The sequence below is a fragment of the Sarcophilus harrisii genome, chromosome 2 (assembly GCF_902635505.1).
Source record: "Sarcophilus harrisii chromosome 2, mSarHar1.11, whole genome shotgun sequence".
Taxonomy (NCBI): domain Eukaryota; kingdom Metazoa; phylum Chordata; class Mammalia; order Dasyuromorphia; family Dasyuridae; genus Sarcophilus; species Sarcophilus harrisii.
In genome coordinates, this window is record NC_045427.1 from 346,736,115 (window position 1) to 346,760,788 (window position 24,674).

The following is a 24,674-nucleotide window of genomic DNA, read 5'->3' on the forward strand; positions in this document are numbered from 1 at the left end:
AGCAATTTCTATCATTCCCTTGGGCCTCAGTTTCCCCATCTGTAAAATGCAGAGTTGGATTAGATGATCAGTAAGGCCCTTCCTACTTTAATATCTGTATTTGCGCTAATATAAACTTAAGCACAATCTGCCCCTGGGTACCGGGGATTTTTATTAGCCATGGATAATAGTGTGGGAAGACTTTTAAAACCCCCAAATCCTTTAAATCTTGATCATCACTGGTCTGTTCTAACCCTATTTGAGTTGGTCCCAAGGCTCTGACCTGAATGGATGAAGAGGAGGTTCTTCTCCTTCCTTTATAACATCTCTCTGGGTACTCTCATCAGCTCCTACAGGCTTAATTGTCTTTATAATTCAGATGATTCCCAAGGCTATAAACTGTTCTTAAACTTTTTAAAGTCCAGTTTAGCATCACCAATAGCCTGATGACTCTCTTTCCTTAGATGTACTATAGGCATCTCAAACTCAACATGTTCAAAACAGTACCCATTATTTCCTTTCTCTAAATCTATCCTTCCTTTATCCTTCTCTATTTCTGTTGAATATACTACAAACTTCCATTTACAGAGATTTGCAATCTTAGAATTATTCCCATGCCCTATTCATGATCAGCTGACAAGTCATGATAATTTTGCAGACAGAATTCTAATATTTTCCCTCTTCTTTCCATTCATATGGCCGATACTGTAGCTCATTTTCCCATCACTTCTTGCCTCTCTCAATTGGATTTCCTGCTTCCAGTTTTTCCCTTCTCCAATTTACCCTCCAATAGTCACCAAAAGAATTTTCCTAAAGTACAAGGCTTTCAATCTTATTGATCAAGTATCTCCAATGATTCCCTATTGTCTCCAGATTCAAAACAAATTCCTTAGCTTGACCTTCAAAGTCCTTCACAGTTTGTTTCCAGGCTAACTTTCCAGACATTTCACCATTAACTCCTCCTTACACATTCGACATTAAAGCTAAAATGGACTACTTATTAACTCTCAAACCTGGCATCCCATCTCTGATCCTAATGCTTTTCTACAGGTTGTTCCAGATCCTGGAATGTACTCATCCTATTTTTGCCTCTACATCACAGTACTCTGAGCTTCTCTCGAGACTTGATTCAGTTGCTACCTCTTTTGGCCCAATTTCCTAATTGGCCTCATTGCTAGTGCTATCTCATTCTTCAAAGTATCTCATATTGGGAACAGCTAATAGAGCAGTGGATAGAGCATCAGCCCTGAAGTCAGGAGGACCTGAGTTCAAATCTGTTCTCAGATACTTAACACTTCCTAGCTGTGTGACCAAGGGCAAGTCACTTAACCCCAAGTGCCTCAACAAACAAACAAAAAAAGTATTTCATATTTATAGGTTTCCTTAAGTGATACATCCCCTATTCCCCTAATATAATTTGCAGGGATGGTTTTTTATTTTGTCTTTGTGCCTTACATATAATAGACAATTTAAAAATGTAAGCTGTACTGAAACAAATAAACTTTTAATAATATTATTTTAGGCAATGGAAAAGATTTTCATATTGATATGGGGAATAAATGTGAGGATATTTTTATAAGTAACCTCAACCCTAGGGACCTGTGAAAATCCTGGATGACCAATCAAAGAAATGGTCTAAATGGTCTAAAAAGAATGTTTAAGAAAGTAGCATCATTCTAGGGGATGCTCATGTCATATGTCAAAGGTTATTACTCTAAATATCCAGAATCTTCCTGGTTATACTTTAAAGTATCTCTCACTATCAACCTTTCCCCTTTGCCAAAAATTAGTTATTTTTTGCACAATGGGAGCAAAGCAGGATTCCTGAATGAAATGCACAGTTTTGTCTTTTGTCACCTACTTTTTCCAGTCTCATATTTGTAACAGATGAATTTCAAAGTTTATAGAATTATTTTGGAAGCAGCAAAGTCATAGAGTATGTATGGAATATCTCATGACAATATGTGGGGGCAAGACAGCGAACATTTTTAACAGAATGTTTTTTGTGTGTTGTTTTTTTGAGGGGGAAGCGGAATGGGAAGGGGGGATAGGAGATAGCATGGCCTGAATCTGTGGTTTCTCAATGTGGAAACTCCTTTCACTGGTGCAGATCACCAATTTGGAAGAATCAGAAAGTTGCCTGGGGTGCAGAAATGAAGAGACACGGCCAGTATGGGTCAGATGGTAGACGTGAAGCAAGACCTTCCTGATTCCAAGGCTGACCTCCTATTCCTTGGAGGAAATTTATTGATACAGAAATAAGACAAACAACTCTCTCCCTCCAGTTGACCTCTTGGTTCTATGGCAGAAAGTAGTGCCATACTTAGGAGTCAGATTTTGACAGTTCAGTGGGCTCTCTCTGGGAAATCTTTTCTCTAAAGTATTGGATTAAGATGGTATAGGAAGGGGAGTTCAAGAGGGAGTGATTATCACACTGCCCCAGACCAGCACCCCTTGGGCTAGCAGGACTCACCCAGTGGTTGATTAGTCCTGTAGGTAGGAGACAATGACCATTTCCCCAAAGCATGGATATGATTAGATATCCAAAAATCCAAACGGATGTTTGCTAACCGGATGTCAAGAGAGTAATTCCTCTGAGGGCAAGTTGTCTATCTATAGCTTAGATGAGCATGGGATTGTATATACAGTTGGGTAAAATTTAACATGTGAACAGAACACTTCAGAGAGAGCTGAAGAAGTGGCTGAGGAATTGAGACATATTTGGTAAGTGGTTTTATAAGTAGCCTTATAAAAGGCTACTTTTATAGCCCCAAGTGCCTCAGCAAACAAACAAACAAAGAAAAAAAAAGTATTTCATATTTATAGGTTTCTGTAAGTGACACATCACCTCTTCCCCCAATATAATTTGCAGGTATGGTTTTTTATTTTGTCTTTGTGCCTTACACACAACAGACAATTTGTGGGGAAATGATGGCCTCATCTGGGGTCAGTCTGCACTTTGGCCACACTGTTTAGAATAGCAATGCTGCTGCTGATAGTACCTTCTTTTGAAAGTGCCTTTAGAGAGAATATTTTGCTTCCCTTTCACAAAGTTCTCTTGTGGTAGATAGTTGGGGTAAGGCAGATAGGACTATTCCTACTATATTACAAATGAATTAGAGAGGGAAAAAAGATTTAGAGCTGAAAGGCTCCTCTAGCATCCTGTAGATCAACACTCTCATTCTACAGATGACTGAGGTTCAAAGAATAAAGTGCTTGGTCATTGAAGCGTCGGGTTACAGTGGTAAGCGTTCTGGAGTCAGAGGATCAGGATTCCTGGGAATATCGTGCTATCTCCCTCTACTTTAGTTTCTACTTATAAAGAATCTTATAAATCTTAAATTATTAAGAGAAGTAAGTTATTTTTATTGAACACAGTTGCAAGTTAGTAATTCACAGAGCTGGGGATTTGAATCCAGACTATTTGATGTAAAATCTATGATTTCTGGGAGTACTTGAGAACTTAAAGTCACTATTTTCTCCTTCACCCTTGTTTCATATAAAGAGGGCATTCCTACTTGAGCCCACACTCAACCTGCATAAACAAACCCATTCCTTCCCATCTCCTTTAAGATACTATTCTCCCTTAACATCCCCAACCTGTTATCTATTTTTAATCTTTCCCTATCTACTGGGTCCTTCCCTACTATCTACAAACATGTTTGTGTGTTTTCCATATTCAAAAAGCCTACATTTGATTCTTCTCTCTCTGTTTACTCTTGTTAACATCTCTTCTGCCTTTTAGGGACAATCTGTTTGAAAAAATCATCTCCAATAGGTGCCTCCCCTTTCTCTGCACTCATTCTCTTAATCCTTTACAATTTGGCTTCTGAGTTCATTCCAATGAAACTGCTTTTTCCAAAGATACTAATGTTCTCCTAATTGCCAAAACCAATGGCCTTTTCTCAGTCCTCAGTCCCCTCGACTTCCCTGCAGCTTATGACACTATTGACACCCTCTTTTCCAGGTTGCTTTTCTGGACTTCACAATCTTGAGAAACTTATCATTTTGTAAAATGATTTTGTAAAATGAAATCAACTCTGAAATTTTCACTTCCTCAGATTATTTGTCTCTCTTGACTGTAGGACTTCAGGATGCTATCAAGCTGGGTAACTACTCAACCCTACTTTAATCCCTCCTTTCAGCTCCCCCCCCCCTTTTTAAATAATATTTTATTTTTCCAAATACATGCAAAGACATTTTTAAACATTCACTTTTACAAAATCTTGTGTTCCAAATTTTTCTCCTTCTCTCCCTTTCTCTTTCCTGTTGATCATGTTCAGCTTCTTTTTAGGTGTTGTTTTCCCCCATTAAATTGTGGGGTCCTGTGATGAAGGGTATTGTCTTATGTATTTCTTCTAATTCTTGTATGATACGTGGCTTGTAGTAGGATGCTTAATAAATATTTCTTGGCTAGTTCTCTAACTCTGATACTTTCCTCTGTCTAAATTTTGAGACATCATTCTCCCGTTTCTCTATGTATTTGCTCCCTCTTTCTTAGTCTCCTTTGCTCATTAGCTAGTTCATGCCTTCTAACTGTAAGTGTCCCATAAGTTCTGTCCTGAACTCTCTTATCTTCTCTCTACTTTACATGGTGATCTCATCAGCTCCCATAGATTTAATTACCAGCTCTTATGTTGATGATTCTTAAATGTACCTATCTTGTCCTAACCGCTCTGTGGACCTCTAATCTGTCATCTTTAACTGGATGTCCAGTAGACATCTTACATTCAATTAAGTTCAAAACGGAATTCATTATCTTTATCCCTTAAACTTCATCCTATGTTTTTCTCTTATTGTCAAAGGCAACACCATTCTTTTCTTCATTTCTCATATGCAATGTCTGTAGATTTCACCTTTGCAGCATCTCTAAAGCATGCCCCCTTCTCTTTTTCTGATACTCCTCCCATTCTATTGCAGGCCCCCATCACCCCACAACTAGACTACTGTAACAGAGTGTTAATGGGTCTGCCTATCTTAAGTTTCTTCTCATGCCAATCCCTCTTCCTTTTAATCACCAAAGTGATTTCTTAAAATGCAGATCTGATTATGTCAACCCTCCTATCCCCCACCCCACTCCAATAAGAAATCCTAATGGCTCCCTATTGCCTCCAGTATCAAATAGAAAATTTTCTTTTGGCATTCCAAACCCTTCTTAATCCAGCCTTCCATCCACTCTTTCCAGTCTTGTACATGTATGATTAAATTGACACTTGCCTACTTGTAATTCCTCAAACAAGACACTTCATCCCTCCACTCCAGGAACCATGTCCAGCTGTCTCCTATGCCTGGAATGTTCTCTCTGTACTTCCCTCATAATTCTAATGCCTTCCTTCTTTTAATTATTTCCCATCTCTCCCCTTTCCCCCATATATAGTTTGTGCCTATTTGTTTGCTTATTATCTCATTATATTTTGAGCCCCTTTCGTTACTTTTGTACTTTTTGCCTGGTACATATGAGGTACTTAAAAAAAAAACACCAATAAATTTACTGACGAAGGTAAAGTATTGGCCTGAGGATATACAGTGAGTTGCTATTAGAGTAGGGACTAAAATCCAACTCTCAACCCTCAGTACAAGGCTCATTCCAATACAAACAAGAAAGGAGGTCCCCCCACTCAAGCAGGAGGAAGCCTGGCGGGGAGGGGGACAGTTGCAAAGGGAATAACTGTGTATCTTTGGTATTCTGTGCTCTTGGAGCACTTCCCAGAGGCAATGAATGAAATGGGTAATTTGGGGCTGGTACCTACACATCCCCTGAGCAAAGAGCCACTCTGGGTTATATTAAACAGGCAATCATTTTTCCTCTGGCTGAGATCCAACATTGGACAGTTTGAAATAGATGTTCGGCTCTGCCATTCCTGAAAAGAAGCACTGTGGAGAGCCCACACTCACTACATCACAATGTCAGGGAGCGAAGAGACTTTGGAGAACAGCTTGACCACTCTCTTCCTTTCACAGGAGGTAAATGATGTTTAGCAAGAAGAAAGGATTCCCTCAAAATCTCGTGGCTAGCTAGTGACATAGCTGGGAACAGAACCTTCATTTCTTACTTAAAGTCTAGGGCTTTTCTCATTATAGGGAGTTCGTTTCTTAACTTACAATTTGGAATTTATGCCTCCTCATATCTGTTCCTACCTGATAGGCCAGGAGGACCTTAGGGACAAAGCAATGAATGAATTCTTTGTTATGTCCCTCTTCTGGCAACTACAGTAGTCACTACCTATCCTGGATTAGAATGGCCACTTTTCTCAACAGTTTCTTGTTTTTTCCAATTCCTCTTTTTTCCTTTTTCTTGTTCTCTCCTCTCCTTTTATATCTCTTCCTCCCTATTCTCCTGTCATTTCTCTTCCTTTCTCTTACTCTTCTCTCTTCCCAATCTCATCAGCTCTCCCCAATATTCTTCTCCCATCTACTTTTCCTTCTTTCTCCTCCCAATTTTAAAGCACTTTTCCCCTTGTCTCCTTTCATTGCCTCTCCCTCTTCAATCCATTTCCTTTTTCTATCTTCCATCTCCTCTTACTTTTCCTCTCCTCCTTTATTTTTCTTCCTCCATTCTCCTCCTGCCATGTTTTCCTTCCTTCTCATTTTCCCAATTTCTAACTTTAGAAGTCAGGGAGAAGAGACCTTTTCTGGAAATGCAGGGGTGAGGCAAGGGGAAGGCACTAAATATACACCTCTAAGACAGACAAACTGACTATCCCCTTGCCCCCTTAGCTTAAGTTTGCACCACATTTGTTTCCACATATCTGATACATACTTATCTGAGAGCTCTCCAATCACAGTAATTAGCTCCAGTCTGGGCATATAACACGTGTTTCAATAAATAGGAATGATTTCACAGTTTCTTTCTGTTAGCCCTGGACTCTTGGCACTAGAATTCAGCTGCCACAATTTGGAAACTCAAATTCCATCTCTCCCTGCACATTCCCTGACTTGAGACAACACATAACCATGCTGGGATGATGTCATAGTTTCTGGTTGTAACATCAGAGGCTGGGATAGAGCTCCTCATGTCACTGTAGCTGATTCTAACTAAGAGCCCAGGGAAGGTGGGGCCAATTTTGTTTCCTGTGCAGGGCCTTGGGTTGAGAGTCAGAATGAGGTTTCCATCCCAACTCTGCCACAAGTTAACTAGGCGATATTGGATAAGCCTTTCATTTTTCTAGGATTCCACTTCTCCAAGTGTATAATATGGACACATATATTCCTTTGTCCTGCCTTCCAAAGCACATAATGCAAAGTGCTCTGGAAAACAGAACTTTTTATCCAAATGTAAACAGATATTGCAGGCTCCTGGTCCAAGCTGGGATCCACAGAGATGCCAATTTTCATTTTCTTTTATATTTACCTAACTTGAGGTATAACAAGCTTAATTCCTCTGTTTTAAGTGGCACAAATTGCTCAGATTCAAAGAATAATAATATTAGCTAGCATTTACATAGCACTTTATTTACAAGGCAAGTTTACAGATAAGATCTCATTTGATAATCATAACTACCTTGGAAAAGTGGGTGCTATTATTATTATTATCCCTACTATTGCTATCACTATTTTTATATTACTCCACAATCAAGGAAACTAAGGCAGACCAAAACTTAAATAACTTGCCGAGGATCACACAGTTAGTAACTGAAGCCAAATTTGAACTCGGGTCTTCTTGATTCCATGTCCAGTACTCTTACTCTATCTACTATAATTACTCTACCAAATCCTTTATCTATAATTTGCTTCAGAAACCCAATGCAGGGTCTCAGATAGATAAGAAGCACCAATCTATCCAAGAGGCTGGGGGAAGTAGGGGTGGGAGCAGACTAGATGATGGGTCAAGTGCCTGCCATCCCTGACATATGAGAAGTCTACTATTTCTTACAAGTATTTGCTGTTTGTATGATTTACTTGGTACTTTCCATCTCTGAGCCCCTCCTTTTTCTAATCCTCAAAGTGAGAGGGTTGGATCAGAAAATCTCTTAAAATCCCTTTTACCTTGAAACACTATAATCTTTTAAATAAAAAGAATTCTGTTTCCAGGAATGGAGCACAGCTTTTGCCCTGAGAATGGGAAGTTCCCAAGGATCATTTGCCAAGAATTGTCTCCCTGGACCATGAAAAATTTTCCTCCACTCTCACTCTTGGTGCTGATGCAAAGGGTGGTCCTAGAGAGAGAAGGGCTGGGGCTGAGGGCCAGGATAGGTGGGGCTGCATGTACTCACTCGTTCCAGATCTTGCCGAAGGTGCGTGAACAGCTTGAGCCGCCGATATAGGATGTCCTGTTCTTGCTGAGCTAAATTGTCCACCTCATCGGTTTTGGGGGTCAAGAGTGGCTTGTTGCAGTTAGATTTCCTCTTCAGCTTCCAGTACTGGTAGACAAAATCCACAAGTGTCTCAGAAAGGTCCAAGTTCTCTGCTACTTCTTCAGGTTTCACAAGCTCATAGAAGGCTTCTTCTAGCTGCTGCAGCTTTTGTTTTCTCATGGTCACTTTTTCCAAGTCCAAGGCAGCCTCACTGGGCTCAGACACAGAGCCAGCCTCTCCCCTTACTCCTCGGGCCTCCTCAGGGGCCTTAGGAGCCCCACTGCTATGCTCCAGGCAGAAAGACTTGAATTTCACTTCATCATTATCAGCTAATATAGTCCTCATTTCCAGGTTATGGTCAAAGGCGCATGTGACGTGGAACGCAGTGATGCAGGATGGCATGGAACACTGTCATGAGAGAAAAAGGTCTTGTTGATTTTTACCCAAAGAACAGACCATGGTCTGGAGATTCAGGGATACATACACTTACTCTCCCCTTTTCCCCCCACTCCCCACCTCCAGGGGAAGAGAGATGAATGGAGGGTTCAAACCATTAATAAAGCTGGTCTGCCCAGGTGCTTAGTCAGTGGCCACACACACTTTTGCTGAGGGCAATAAGGCTGTTTTATGGCCCTGGAGGCCCAATCTGTTGACCTGACACTTTGAGAACTGATCTTACTTGAAAGAATCCAACTGTTCTGTCCCAGTGCATGGCTGGAGCTGCTTTATAACTTGTGTTGCTAAAATGTCTTGTCAACTTCAAGAAATAAGTTTTTCTTAATTATTGGCTGATCACATGGCTCTTTGACTTTATGTGAAATCTAGAAGCACTTACAAATCTCAGTTAGTTTTAATGCCACAGTATTCTCAGTTCCATGAGATTTGTAGGATACTATACTAACAATAAGATTTATTTATAGCTTGAAGACACTTTCAAGATCCACTTGTCCACCCACTCATTTTAGTTATCTCCTATGGGGATGAGATCATTTATAAAGGCTCATCTAGGTAGTAAATTACAAAACTGAGATTTGAACCTAACTCCTTATACTCCAAACCCATCATTCCTTCCAAAGAGCTGGATTTGGGTTTGGTGAGGTAATTACCATTACTGAGTCCTATATTCCCAAGCAGACTGGGAGCTCCCCAAAGGCAAGATACCTTCCAATCACAAATCCAACACAGTAGGGAGTCAGTGGAGGCATGCTGTCCTTGCCCACCAGTTAAAAACTCTTTAGTAATTTTCTCTCTGGGCCTGTGTGCAGATCAGCCTCCTTCAGAATACAATTCTCCTAACCAAGGCCCATAAGCAACCCTGAAGCATCACCTTAAAACCCTCAATGAAGCTTTCTGCATGGAAATCCATAGATTCTAATTGTTTTTTGCTTTCACAAAGGCAATTAAAGAAAGGAAATCAACTGTGTTTCTCTTGAAAATCAGAAGTGACCACAATTCACTTAGTGAAACCCTGCTAACAGCTGAGGCTCTGCTGGGAAGTCATTAAAGTGGTAGAGCTTTCCTTCCCTTACAGGAGAGTGGCTGCTCACACTCTGTCCGCCCAGGCAGCCAAACTTCAGCCCACTTCCTCCATGGCCCTCAAGGAAGGCCATTTCCCAGCTAGAGGAGACCATTTCTTCCTAAGAGGCCAGCCCTTCCCTCCTCAGCTCAATTCATTAAGTCAGTGTAGAGCTCTGGGTGGAAAGTAACTGTTTAAATAACAGCCCACAAGAACTCTGCCTATTCCAGCTGTTAATGGCCAGTTAAGCTACACTAACAAGCCATTTCTAAGGAGCTGATTACTGAAGATCCTAGATCTAATAAATTACATAAAGTTACTTTTGAGGAAAAGAAGCAACTGCCAAGCTAGTTAGGTTCTCTGCATCCTGCTGTGATGATGTCACAAGATTACTGGGTTTAGAATCGGAGGATCTGGGTTCAGAAACCAGTTATACTATTTACTATATGTGTATGGTCTCGAGCAAGTCCCCTCTCAGGGGCTCATTTTCCCTTTCTGTAAAGCAAGGGAGCTGGACTAGACTATTTACATAAAGTCTGTTCTCCAATTTTAGGCAAGAAGTAGGCACTTACTGGCAGCTAGGTGGCCAGAACAATGGACATGGAATCAGAAAGACTGGAGTTCAAATCCAGTCTCAGTTACTATTTGTGTGACTCTGAGCAAATCATTTAACCTTGTTTGCCTCAGTTTCCCCATTTGTAAAATGGGATGGGAAAGGAAATGGAAAATCATTCCTGTATCTTTGCCAAGAAAATCTCCAAAAGGGTCATGAAGAATCAGACAGGACTGAAAATGACTAAACAGAAACAAAAACATTTAATAAATATGGGGGGATTGATTCTATATATATATATCTATGATATCCTAGATACAGGGGTCCTCAAACTATGGCCCGCGGGCCAGATGCAGCAGCTGAGGACGATTATCTCCCTCACCCAGGGCTATGAAGTTTCTTTATTTAAAGGCCCACAAAACAAAGTTTTTGTTTTTACTATAGTCCCGCCCTCCAACAGTCTGAGGGACAGTGAACTGGCTCCCTATTTAAAAAGTTTGAGGACCCCTATTCTAGGACCTAGAATAACTGCTGAAATCCTATGGAGGGAATCTGTTATCTAGTCAGAGAGGGAAATTTAATCTTTCATATTACCTGACTACAAATAAGAAATTACTAGAGATATAATTCATATCAAAAGCAGGTTTTTTTTCCCCCCCCCTCAGGGAAAACCATTCTAATTGAATTCAATAGTTTTATCTCTACAGTGGACATAGGTATACATTTGAATACAGCAGCTAGAGGTAACTGAGCTATATTCCACTCAACCAAGGAGATTGATGATAGATTGCAGAGGCCCAAACACCCTAAGTTTCTTCACCCTTCCTGTCCTACATGGCCCACAGCAGTAAGGGCTATGTGTGAACTACAATTTTTTTGAGATGGCATTGTTTTTTATTAAAATATTTTATTTCAGTGATGCCTTTTGTTATTTCATCATAGTAATTCCATGCTATACCCTTCACCTGTGAACCTTCTTCTGTAACAGAATTAAGCAATGTGCAATAGAGCAACTATGACTGAATTTATGTAACACATCACACCTGGTTTTCTGTCTCCAACAAAAAGGAGAAAGGTTTATTTCCTCATCTCTTCTCCAGCACCAGGTTCTTTTTCAAAAAGAAGATATGGGATACTAATGCATTGTTAGTGGAATTGTGAACTGATCCAGCCATTCTGGAGGACAATTTGGAACTATGACCAAAGGCCTATCAAACTGTGCATACCTTTTGATCCAGTAGTGTCAGTACTGGGTTTGTATCACAGAGATCATAAAAGAACCCACATGTGCAAAAATGTTTGTAGTAGGTCTTTTTGTGATGGCAAGGGATTAGAAACTGAGTGGATGCCCATCAGTTGGGGAATGGCTGAGTAAGTTATGGTATATGAATGTTATGGAATATTATTGTTCTATAAAAAATGATAAGCAGCTTCATTTCAGAAAAGCCTGGGAAGACTTACATGCACTGATGCTGAGTGAAGTGAGCAGAACCAGGACAACATTGTACACAGTAACAGTAAGATTGTGTGATGATCAACTATGACAGGCTTAGCTCTTCTCAGCAATACAGGGATCCAAAGACTTCCATGACTGTCTCTGCTTACAGGGATTGTGCTTGGCTCCGAACTACTGTATTTGTCATATACTGCACTATTGTCTAGTATATAGTATATATATATAGATATATATAATATATACTATATATATATATATAGTATATATTATATATATCTATATATCTATATAGTATAAAGTATAGCTCGCTTCTCTAGCTGGCTGATATCTTATATTCTCCTGGGAGCCTAGCACAATGTGGCATTGGAGAAGGGAGGGAGAAGAGGTAGTTCAGCAATTTGACCTTCCATCAAGTTCACTTAAAGTCAGTGTAAGATATGGTCAGAAGCTATGTGAGCTTTGGGCTAATCGCTTTTTTCTATTTGAGTATTAGTTTCCTTACTTCCTACTTTCCAGGGTGGTTGTGAGGAAGGTATGGGAAGCACTATGGGGAATACTAATTTTGGCTGTTTTTATAGACTGATGGAAAAAGCCGGCCTTCTTGCTTTCCCCAAATTTCCTCCCTGATACACCTTCCTCTTTTCTATTCTGGAGATGTGGTTTATTCCTGCCACTTGCCAGGGTAGATTCTCTATAAATGAACCTTGATGACAGTGTTGAGAGCAAGTGACTAGACTTTGAGTCTGGAGCTTGAGCATCTGGAAGACTTGAGGGAAAAGGCATATGGCTCATCAATGGAGTCAATATGATATGTAAATCACCAAGCAAGAAAAAGCATGGGGCTTCCACAATACTGCTTTTAAGGAGTCATTTTTACAGAGAGAACCATTCTTTTGGGTGATTTTGCAGCCATAAGTTTGCCTGATTGAGTTTTCTTGTCTGGTAGCCAAAATGGTAATTTCATTGTGTAAGCTAACCAGTGAATGGCAATGTGTCTACTGCAAAAACATCTGGGGATACTTAAAACTAAATCACTGGAAAGTTTCATGGTGTGGTGATAAGCTAAACTGCCTCTATGTGACACAACGGAACTAGACTCTAAGAACAAACTCAAGCTAACCAGACAAGCTTGGCTCATAAAAAGCACACAGTCACATTTTTTCCCCCTGCATCAACACAGTATTAAAATCTCTTTTTTTTATCTGAAGGCTCCATCCTTCCTTTTCACCATAAATGCTGCCTATCTGCAAAGGTTATGAGGGATTTAGAAAGGGCTGAGTCATTCGCAGTGGTGGATGCCCTGTAATCACAATTAAAAGCAAAGCTACAGAGAAGGGCAAAAGGAGAGACATATTTTGGACTTTTATTTCTTTAATTAATAAGTTTTCCTAGGCTCTTTCTACACAAGTGTAACAATCACAGAATCATGGATTTACAGCTCTAAGGGACCTCAGAAATCATCTGGTTCAACTCAATTACACAGGATGCTAAGATTTGAAGAAATTAAGACAAGTAGAGTTTAAACCTGCTGTTTCTAAAGCATCCTGATGTCTCCACAGCCGATGACAAGCCTAGGATGACAACTAAAGTTTCCTCAGTCTTCTCATCCATAAAGAGAGCATAATAAAATTGCTACCTCTTCTCTTATCTATCCAAGGTGTTGAATGAAAATTAAAGTTCTTTCCTTGACCAAGTCCAATGTTCCTTCCCTTACACAAAGCTTCACAAGTCAATGTCCTGAAGTAAAATGTTACCATGTTACCTTGAAGAGATTCCAAAGGGACCTCCACTCAGGCCGAGTTTCTCTTCTGTCAGATGGCAAGTGACATAGTTGTTAGTTTTCTACTCAAAAGGCAAATAAAAAAGCCAAAAGCAAGTTCAACTAATAAGGCATCAGCTAGTTAGCAGAAGTTTCTGGAAAAGCCACGTGTGGGCATGAGCAAATTCTATTTATTGCCTCACCACCATGACTCTGCCTGTTTGGTTCAAACATAGTTACTTTAAGTTGCACTCCGGGGCATAAAAACCAGAGAAAGTCAAAATTGGACTGCATTTTTCCTCATCTCTGTCTCTTAGAACAAGAAGCTGGGTTCAAGGCTCAGGTCAAGTGTTGCCTCTTACTTGAGGCCTCTTAATATCCTCTTCCTCCTAATATTCTCACCTTCTTCCATTTCAAAATTACATATATGCAATTTTAAATGCATATATCTTCTATTCACTTATCTGTGCTCATAATGTTTTGGCCCTAAGACAATATAAACTCTCGTACACCAGAAATTGTTTAGTTTAGTTTTGTATCCTCAGCACCTAGTCTGACGTTTGTGACATGAATGAATGGACTGTATGGGTCAGAACCCTTTCATTTTAAGGATGGAAAAGCATGAGGCTCAGAGGAGCAGAAGGAATCTATTCTGAGTCCTATTTGTTCTTCTCCTCCCTTTCCTGTTCCAACTTATATGATCTAGAGCAGGGGTCCTCAAACTATGGCCTGTGGGCCAGATGCGGCAGCTGAGGACGATTATCCCCCTCACCCAGGGCTATGAAGTTTCTTTGTTTAAAGGCCCACAAAACAAAGTTTTTGTTTTTACTATAGTCCGGCCCTCCAACAGTCCGAGGGATAGCGAACTGGCCCCCTATTTAAAAAGTTTGAGGACCCCTGATCTAGAGTTTGTGGCAAGGAATCTATCCTGTGTTCCTTGGGAGGCAGTATTGCCCAGTGGAAAGAACTCTTGAAAGCAGGGTCTAGATTTTCCTGACCTTTGTCTTCTCTAAAAGGCTGGGCACAGGGCATGTTCAGCAAACACATGCTGAATGATGCCTTTTTTTGTTAAGGTCAGCTGGGGAGAGTTCTTGTTATCTGGCGATTTCTATCTGCCACAGTTTTGGGTCAAATCCTTACATGTCAATTCAACTTGTTGATGGTTTCTGTGGCTCTGGAAAATTCTGGAAAAGGTTGTTTTAGCTGGCTTACTATAGTCAAGAAAAGGCCATGTGCAGAGTGGACTGAGCATCAGACTCGGATTCAGAAGCCCGGGTAATGACTCTTGCCTCATACAGTAATTAATATGAACTCGGAAAAGATAGAGCCTCTGAATTTGTCTCTTCTTCTTAAAATGGGATAATATTAAAAATTAAGATTAACCTGTAATATTACCAGGAGACAATTAGGTGGCACTAGATAGAGCACTGGCCCTGTTATCAGGAGGACCCCAGTTCAAACCAGGCCTTAGATACTTATTAGTCATGTGACACTGGATAAATCATTTAACTCCATTGCTTCCAAAACAAACTTAAAAACAATAATTTTACTGTCCATAACCTACGTCACAGAATTGTTAATAAGGATCAAATGAGATAAGAGATATGAAGTGCTTTGCAAAATTTAAAGTATCATGTAAATGTGAACTCATTAATTATTCTGTGTTTAGCCCAGCATTTAAACTTGGCCAAAGACTGTTTAGCAGATGTTTTGGGAGTTGCTCTTTCCCTCTGTGATCAGCAAACTTCTTGTTGCTAAGAATAATAACATTAATCATAATATATTAATAACAATCATGATTATTTAATGCTTTGCTCACCTCTCATATGAAGTCAGTTATGGGTTTTTACATGTCCACAACACAGATTATTTCCATTGCCATTACCCTTGTGTAATTACTAGCTCTTATTACCAGCTCCTTGGCTAAATATAAGTCCCTCAATATCCCTTCCTGCCTCTGATCCATCCTTCAGATCACTGCAAGATTTACCTTCCTTTAGAACAGATATGGTTGTTATTATTCCTTTGCTCAAATATCATCAGGGGATCCCTACTGTTCATTGCCTGGTATTCAAGGCTCTCCATAACCTTAGCTTTCTGGGCTTTTCTCACTGGTATTAATCCTCTCTACAAATTCTATGCTGTAGCTCAATGTACTATTTTCTCCATTCCTCTGCTTTTCCTGTGGTTCCACCTATACTATTTCTTATGCTAGGAATGTTCTTATTCATATTTACCTATTGTGATTCTTTCCTTTAAAATCTACTTGAATGTCACCTCTTCCAGAAAGTCTTCCTTGATTCCCCTAGAAATGATTACTTTGCTTGTATTTTACTAATTGTCCATTCATTCAATGTTATGTATGATGTTTGTGTGCCTTATTCCATAATCAGATTGTGAGCTCTCAGAAGGCAGGGGCCATGCCTTATCTCAATTCTCTATCTCCCGTAACACCAAGCACATGATTACCCACAAGGTGAATGATTAAGGTATCTATTAAATTGAACTGAATTTTCCCTAATAAGTTCCAGCTTGGAATAATCATCCAGGCCTGCCAATTTATTCTCTTTCTTACTTATTATTTCCCAAGCCTTAAAATATTCCCTCCTTTCCTCCCTCCTCTGGCCTTTCATATTCTGCCTCCCCTTCACAGCCACGTTCTCATCTTGCCTCTTTGATAAGTCTTCTCTGAAAGCCCAGCCTGCACTGGGGCTCTCTTCTGTCTGAACCACAACAACTGGGCAGCCACACTGGACAAGGGCAGGGATATTAGAGATGACTCTGTCTAACCTCTGTTTTAGAGACTCATGACGTGGTTTATGGCCCTGCAGGGAGTCAGATCATATACTTGTTTTATGGGTGTCCCATCTCTCCAACCATATTGGGAGCTCTTGACTATAGGATCTAGGTGGTCTCTTTGTTGTCTTCCCAGTAATGCAGTAAAGCAGAAAATGGGGCACACAGGTGGCACTTGGTGAGGCCTTTGCTTTGTACATCCTTAAAGCCCTGATCATGCAATATTGCATATTATTGTATGATAAGTACAATAATACATATTAAAGAATTTGTGTATATGTTGTATCCTCTGATCCTGAGAACGAAGTACACAAAAACAAATATGATTTCTTATCTAAACTTCACATTTCCCTAAGTGCTTCCCCTGCTCTTGGCATGCCATAGTTACTTAATAAATGCTAGTTACTATTCTTGTTGCTTGTAGAGTTGTCCAAAGGCCCCCATGTCCTCTGATAAAGAGTAGAAATATAAGCTCCTTGAGGATAATAGGCAGTGTTTTACTTATGTCTTTGTGTGTCCATATAGAAGGTACTTAATAAATGCTTTTTGACTGATTTATTTCTCTTAGTTGCCCAACAGTGCAGTGAGGCAGGCTCCATTCCCAGTCTCATTCCCTTCCTACACCATCTTGGCCCTTTTCCTCCAGGAAGTCAAAGCAGAAAAAGCCTTCACTTTCACTCTGTTCCCAGGGCTCCACAGACAACATTGTGTATTTACCTGAATACATGTCCCCATACATTCCCGGCACAAACTACAGGACAGGGCCCATCGGCTTGCAGGGATATGTGAAATCTTGGTAATTGGTTCCATTTTCTCTGGGCATCCAATGCTGACCTAGATATAACACAGACAAAAGGGTTTGATAGCATGGTAAAGTAAGCCCACCTTTCCTGCACTGCTTACTTATACCAAACCTCACTTCTAAGCAGTGTCCCCCTGGTCAACTCCTGCCAGATAAGAATCCTGTTGCCATCCCACAGCCCATCTCTTGTTACACCACTTTTGCTATGCTAAGTTTTCACTTTGTTCTAATGTTAACTCTGTAGATGATTTGAATTTTCCTGTAACAGGAGGACTGTAGGAACTAACCTTTACTTAATATATAGGAGTTGAGCTAATGCAAACATACAATGATAGACTCCAGGTTCAGTGGTCTTTGTAAAGCCCTGTGATTTCTATGCTATAATATCATTCCTTTATTACATCACCCTGTCTTCATATGGAAATACAGTGTATCCCTGACTAGACTATAAGCTGCCTGAGATCAATCTATGTCTTTTTTCTTTTGTATTCTTTGGTCATAGCTGACACCAGGTCCTGCTCTAAGGGAAAGCTCAAGAAAGACTATGCAATAGCTTTAGGCTATAGGAGGGCAAAAATGCCTACTTAATTAAATTTTGGAAGGAGCATGGATATATTTTTTCCTCAAGCCAACAACTACTGGAAACAGTGAGAATTCTGAATCTGAATAGTCTCTTGGGAGTCTTTGTCTTACATGAATATAAAACTGGTTTCTTGAAAGAAGGCAAAACATGTCAGCTGACATGCCCCAAGACATGGGATTTTTAAATGAAAAAACAGTGGCTTCTACTTCTGGTAGCATAAAAGTTGTCAGGGAAAGCATCACCTGACTTAGTGCTTCCTCTTATTTCACTACAGACTCAATACCACTTAAGAATTGAAATATTAAGAAATGTGGAAAATAGCCAAGAATTCTACAGTCCATATCTTTTAAGTCAAATAGAGTATAGTTTCTGTTCACTGAACACTACACTTCTCTCCATCTCTATTCAATTGAACTTGCATTTAAGGGACTTAAGTATGTGTCATGAGCAAAATGGGCCAGATGCTAGACAGAAGCAATAGAAAACTGGGGAGGGACATGGGCAGACCTTCTTCTCAGCAAGATTTATCTTAGTAGTTATATAAAGAATGGATTGGACAGGAAAGAGAGACTGGGAGTGAGGAGACCTATAATATAGTCTAGGAACTGGTCCGTGTCCCTGGAAAGCTGAAATTATGAACAATTCTTTGTAGGTTCAGTGCCTCCTCTGTAGCATCCTCTGGGTAGGGGGAAATATTTAATAATAAACACTGAGTAAACAGGCCAGGAAGGGAATGGTAGCTGTTGAAAAGTCGGGAAAAAGATGGGCACACTGATATAGCTGATGGAGCTATAAAGTGGTCCAACCATTCTGGAAAACAATCTAGAATTATTCAAAGAGTATGAATGAAAATGTCTACATCTTTTGATCTAGAGATGTCAGTTAGGCCTCTAATATACCACAAAAAGGGCAATGCCAAAAAGAAAAACCCCACAAAACATATATATATATAGTTATAGTTATTGTTATAGCAGCACTTAATGAACTGGAAAAACAGTGGATGTCCATCCACTAGAAATGACTAAATAAATTGTAACATGTGAACACAATATGCCTTAAAAAACTATAAAGCATGCAGAAAAGGATAGGAAGGCTTATATGAACAGATGAAAATATAGTAAGCAGAACCAGGAAAACAATATATACAATGACTGCAACAATGTAAATGGGAGGAAACCCCTCACAACAAAATAATTAAAGTTGAAGGCTAAGAAATGAAAAATGACAGACTGACCCTAAATGGCTATGAGAAGATACCTATTTTGCTTCTTTTACAGCAATAGAGAGGAGAGGGGAATGGGAACAGGGGACAGAAAGTGAGAATGGATAGCTATTGGAACATTGCTTATAATAGCAGACTTTTCTATTTGTTTAATTTTGCTAAATTTTTTCCCCTTATCATAAGAAATGCCTTTGGAAAGGAAAGTAGAGGGGTATGATGGCAAATGTAGATAACATAAAAATCAAACATAAATGCATTAACAAAAGCTGAGTGCTACCAGTGGGAGGGTTGTGTGTCCTATAGAAAAAGCTAAATTTAGAGATCTGTGATACTAGGTTCTCCAGACTGCTCCTTGAAGAAGTAAGAAAGAACTAGTATTATGATTCTTAGCATTAATTTTATTCAACCTCCAACCCTCAACTTTCTCCTCCTGTTTTGCCACTAGGGGTCGCTTGTGGTCCTATCACCTTTAATCTAATAAGGTGTTAATAAGTTTAGTTTAAGGGATGGCAAGAGGACCTCTATTCATATCAAGAGTAGATCCTGCCCTTTCTAGCTTTGTTGGAACAACGATGTCCCCCCATAGGTCACAACAGGGGAAATTCAGGATCTCAAGATTTCAGGACTGTTTGCTTGCATTTTGTTTTCTTTCTCATTTGTTTTCCTTTTTGAATTGATTTTTCTTGTGCAGCAAAATAACTATATAAATGTATATACATACATTGTATTTAACATATATATATATATATATATATTTTTTTTTTTAACATATTAATATATATTGGATTACTTGCCATTGAGGGGAATGGGTGGGGAGAAAGGGGAAAAATTTGGAAGACAAAGTTTTGCAAGGGTCAATGTTGAAAAATTATCCATGCATATGTTTTGAAAATAAAAAGCTTTAATTAAAAAAAAAATTCAGGAAAGAGAGGAGGGAATCTTCCAGGCTACTATACTTCCCTACCCGCCAGACTTTCAACAGACTAATTTCAAATATCCATGAATAATCACTTCCGGTTTTTCCATGGCTTCTCAGATACCTAGGCTTATGACTTTTGTGAACTTAGGGCCTATCAATGCGGCCTGTCTACCTCTCAGAAGGAAAAGAATAATCTTTCCAAATAAAAATGGATGCATCTAAGAAGGCCACCATAGAGAATTTATCTGGGAGCTGAGAACTTTGGCCCAGAAGGGTTCAACTTTGAGTTCATGCATAGGTTCTGCAAAAAGACACTTCATCCTCAACTCCTATGCGCTTTGCATATAATAAGCACTTCATAAATGCTCTCTGAATGAAACTATGAGCCCTAACCCAGCTTGGACTAACAATGAAGTAGGAAGACTGAAGGGCCATAGATTAAGTGCTGGAAGGGGCCTTAAAGGCCACTTCATAGATGAAGAAATGGAAACCAGGGCCCAGATTGTGATTAATCAAGATCACACAGGTAATAATCAAAAGGCTGTATGAACACAGGCTTTCTGACTCTGACCACTGTGTAAGTAGGACAGAACACTCAGTATTATGACTGTCATTATCGCTGTTGTTATTCTTATATTAATCCATTAATCTGGGGGGAGGAGGGAAGAGTGGTAGAAAAGGCAGCATTTCAGGAAGGATCTTTACCTCTCCATAACATACAGCAGCCTAGGAGGGTGCAGCTTCATCCTTCTTAAAAGAGAGAGGAGGCTTAGGGGCCAAGGAGCAGCCCTGCCCCTAAGGGCTGTCACTCCTATCTCTGCTCTGGCCTTTGCCCTACTCAACTTTCACTCTGTTCTCAGGGCCCCACAGTCAACAGGCAGCAAACTCCAAGGAGCCTATGGCCCCACCAATCAGTAGCTGGGCTGGTGAGGCGGGACACTCCGGCCTGGGCAGGGGAGGAGGGAGGCCAGGCCCCAAGGTGTTGGGAGAGGAGAAAGGGGATGGACCGAGAGATGGACCCATGACTCAGCAAAGCTCCAGGCAGAGCCTGCAATCTACCTTCTCTTGGCCCTGTCCCCTGCCCCATTCTCCCTCCCCTTGGAGGTTTCCAGAATAATTTTTAATCTCTCTGATGGAAAAAGCTTAGAGGGTAGTTTGTCCCAAGTGTGAAAAAACTGTCCTGAAAATCTTTACTTTAAATCACAGACTGTTAAAGATGGAAGGGCCCTCATTTTCCTAAAATGTAAAGGAAAGGGGTTGGACTAGATTATCCCCAAGGGCCAGAGAGGGGAAGAAATTGATTCTGAATCCTACAGAACCTACAGGAGTATCACTCTGAACATCATCTTATGAGCTATAATGCCAGCCTAATTATATATTTTACCTTAAACATGTTATACTTTATTCACCTCTTCCTCTATTTTTATTAACTTAGAAAAAATGGACAGGAAAAACTTGGAAGTGAGGTGAAGCATTTCTCCTCTCCCTGAATAGAAGTAGTGGTCTAGAGGGTACAGAACAGGGTCATAAACATACAACAGGGTCCCAGTCTTAATTTGTCTAGCCGAACTACAACTTTTTTGTTATAAAGGAAGATCCTATGAGGAGGATGTTTAAGGGGAAATAAATGACTGTGAAGGGGGAAAGGTCAATAAAATATTTACTTTAAGTTAAAAGAAAGCCAAGCAAATATGAATTGAAGGAGATCTTCTAAGGGAACAGAGAGCTTTGAAAGCATGAGAAGACACAGCAACAAGATTATATGATGATCAATTTTGATGGACATGGTTCTTTTCAACAACAAGGTGATTCAGGCCACTTCCAATAGTCTGGTGATGGAGAGAGTCATCTGCACCAGAGAGAGAATTGTGGGGACTGAATGTGGATCATAAAATAGAATTTTCACCTGTTTTGTTGTTGTTTGCTTGCATTTTGTTTTCTTTCTCATTTTTCCCCCTTTTTAAATCTGATTTTTCTTGTGCAGAATGATAAATGTAGAAATATGTACAGAAGAATTGCATATGTTTAATATATATTGGATTACTTGTTGTTTAGGGGAGGTGGTGGGAGAGAAGGGAGGGAGAAAAAAAATTTGAAACACAAGGTTTTGCAAGGGTGAATGTTGAAAACTATGCATGTTTTGAAAATTAAAAGCTTTAAAAAAAAGAATTACAAGAAGCTACTGGGTTTGAGAGGTTAAATTCTTCATTTTATTGTTGAGAAGCTGAGCCAGAGAGATCACACAGGGAATAAGTCTGACCTCTGAATCCTGAACCCCACAATACCAGATTTCCTCCTATCGATTGTTCCTGTCATTCCGTCAATTCAGCTGTGTTTGACTATCTGTTACCTCATTGGGAAGTTTTTTGGCAAAGACATGAGTGGTTTTTCATTTCCTTCTTCAGCTCACTTTACAGATGAGGAAACTGAGGCAAAATAAGGCTAAATAACTTGCCTACAGTCACACCAACTAGTAAGTGTCTGAGGCTGGATTTTAACTCAGGTCTTTCTAATTCCAGGGCCTATGTTCTGTCTATTGCACTGCCTCTTAAATTATATGTCCCTCATAGGAAGTGATCTGTATTTTCAAAAACCTTTGTCTTGCTGTCCAAAGAAAGTGTTTAACAAATTTTTAGTTCTTTATTTTAAAGAAAAAGACTCTATAGGTAATTCGATTCAATCAATTGAACCCAACATTAAGGGTGTATTATGCACCAAGCATTGTGCTGGTTACTGGGAATATACCAACATGGAAAAGAAAGCAAAATTCTTCTAAGATCGCAGTTAGTTGTAGTCAGCCCCCAAGCTCAGGTCCCTGGCACCCTGTTCTGTTTCCTACTTTCTCTTATACCCCTAGCACTCTTTTCTTCCAACCAATACAGAGAACCCAACATGGGAATGAAGGTTGAATAAAGGTTGCTTTCTCTGGCCTGGACAAGATTATGCTTCAAAACACAAAAGAAAAGAACTATTTTTCCAGAAAAGAAATCTTTTCTTTTCCATTCAGGGCAATGCATTGCCCAATTTCCTTTTTTGTCTACTTCTATGGCTGATCTCAAAGGTAGTTCACCCAGGTGGTCTCTTAACAAAGGGACATGAAGTATAATTTTACTCACCTCAGGTATCCACAAGGCACAGCTGACATGCACCCATTTGGTCCCACTTCGTGTTGGTTTTAGGGCTCCCCCTCTTTTGGGGCAGAGCAGACATTTGGGTTGGACACCCAGGGCACAGGTCCGGCAAAGCCAGCTTCCCGTGGGGACTTTGAGGATTCCATAGCAGGCCTGCACCCCCATGGGATTGAAGAGGAGAGCACAAGGTCAGTCATCCAGCCCCACTGTAGCTCTCATACTCAGCCTGAAATACCCCAGGAGTCATTGATCCAAAGTAGCTCCACTAAGGCTTCTGCTATGGGGATGAGAGACCTGGTTCATCAAGTGGGCCATGGACTACTTCTCTCCAATGTCCTGAAGAGGGATACCTGGGGTATTCCCTTCAAGTGAGAGGTTACTTTATAGAGTCCACTGTTCCAATGCTTTCTCTATAACCTGGTTCTCTGGGCAGGGGGTGATGAGGACAGTAAAGATTCTAGATCAGGAAGGCAGAAACCACCTGGGGAGGATAAGAGTGATGGCTCAAAAACTAGATCTCCTAAGAAAGGTTCAATTTCAGATGAAGTTTCAGATCATTACAGTTCCATTCCCAAACACACACACTTTCACATATTCTCATCCCTGAGCACAGTCTGACACAGGCACTACACAAAACCTCTTTTTCACATTCTTTCCCAGTCTTTTTCTCTTACATATGAGTTGCACAAGCACATTTAAAGGCTCATACTTTTTATCATTTACAGGCATAATTGAACATACATTTGTCTCTCACACACAGTCAGTCTCATCTTCTGAGGCTTCCTTGATGTTTACACCAATCCCCACCTTCCCCCTCCTCAGATGTTCACTGAATGATGTTCATTCTGTGTCATGGGGTCCAGACCCCAGCCCGGCCCAGCCATGGCTCACCTGATGAACACACACATTGCATTTGTCACAGAACACCATCTCGTTGCCGTCCTCGCCCTCTGGTGAGCGGCACACATCACACACGACATCCTCATCATACTCAATGCCCAGTCCTTCCTCTGTCTCGATAGCCATGTTCATGTTCTGGTGGCACAGAGTCTCCAGCTCCTCTAGCACCCTCTCCATGGTCATCTCATCCAACTCTGGCTTTTCTGGGGAAATAGAAAGAACTTTCTGAAAAGGAAAATATAAGGGGAATTTGTGGATGATCCTGGGAAAACAAGAAGCCAGGATGTGAAGCCAAACTTCAACAGGCAAGGCATAATTTAGGAAAGAGATAAAAAAACTTTTGTTTTCTAGGTCTGACCCTATTACCAACTGACTATGTGATCCTGTGGAAAGCATGTCAGTTGAAAGAGAACTGATTTGGAATGAGAGGGCCCAGGTACAAATTTCTGCCACTTACTAATGTCACCTTGTATAAGCCATTAAAATTCTCCAGGCCTAAATTTTCTTATCTAAAAATCTAGTCAGTTAGTTTACACAAGTGGTATCCAACTCAAAGAAAGAGAAATCCTTACAGGCATTATATAAAATTAGAGAACCACAAATTCACATTATCTATATTATGTAACATTTTCATTGATTTTGTTATACATCCCCCAAATAAATTTTAATCTGGTTGGCATCTCAAAATTTTGTTGCCTCTGGGTCAGATGACCAGTAAGGTCTCTTCTAGCTCTGAGATTCAATTCTTAGCTTTGCTTTGAGTA

The 24,674-nt window shown here is 40.1% G+C and overlaps 1 protein-coding gene across 10 annotated transcripts in view; it reads right to left on the reverse strand.

The window, feature by feature from the left end:
- Positions 1 to 24,674, reverse strand: part of JADE2 (jade family PHD finger 2) — a 197,526-nt gene that overhangs the window by 26,818 nt on the left and 146,034 nt on the right. For all 10 annotated transcript variants that reach the window (XM_031953037.1, XM_031953034.1, XM_031953040.1 and 7 more), the window contains 4 exons: positions 23,902 to 24,113; positions 22,996 to 23,163; positions 17,071 to 17,187; positions 8,193 to 8,681 (listed from right to left, as the gene is read on the reverse strand). In XM_031953037.1, the coding sequence (XP_031808897.1) occupies positions 8,193 to 8,681; positions 17,071 to 17,187; positions 22,996 to 23,163; positions 23,902 to 24,113 (986 nt within the window). The remainder of the gene's footprint in view (positions 1 to 8,192; positions 8,682 to 17,070; positions 17,188 to 22,995; positions 23,164 to 23,901; positions 24,114 to 24,674) is intronic.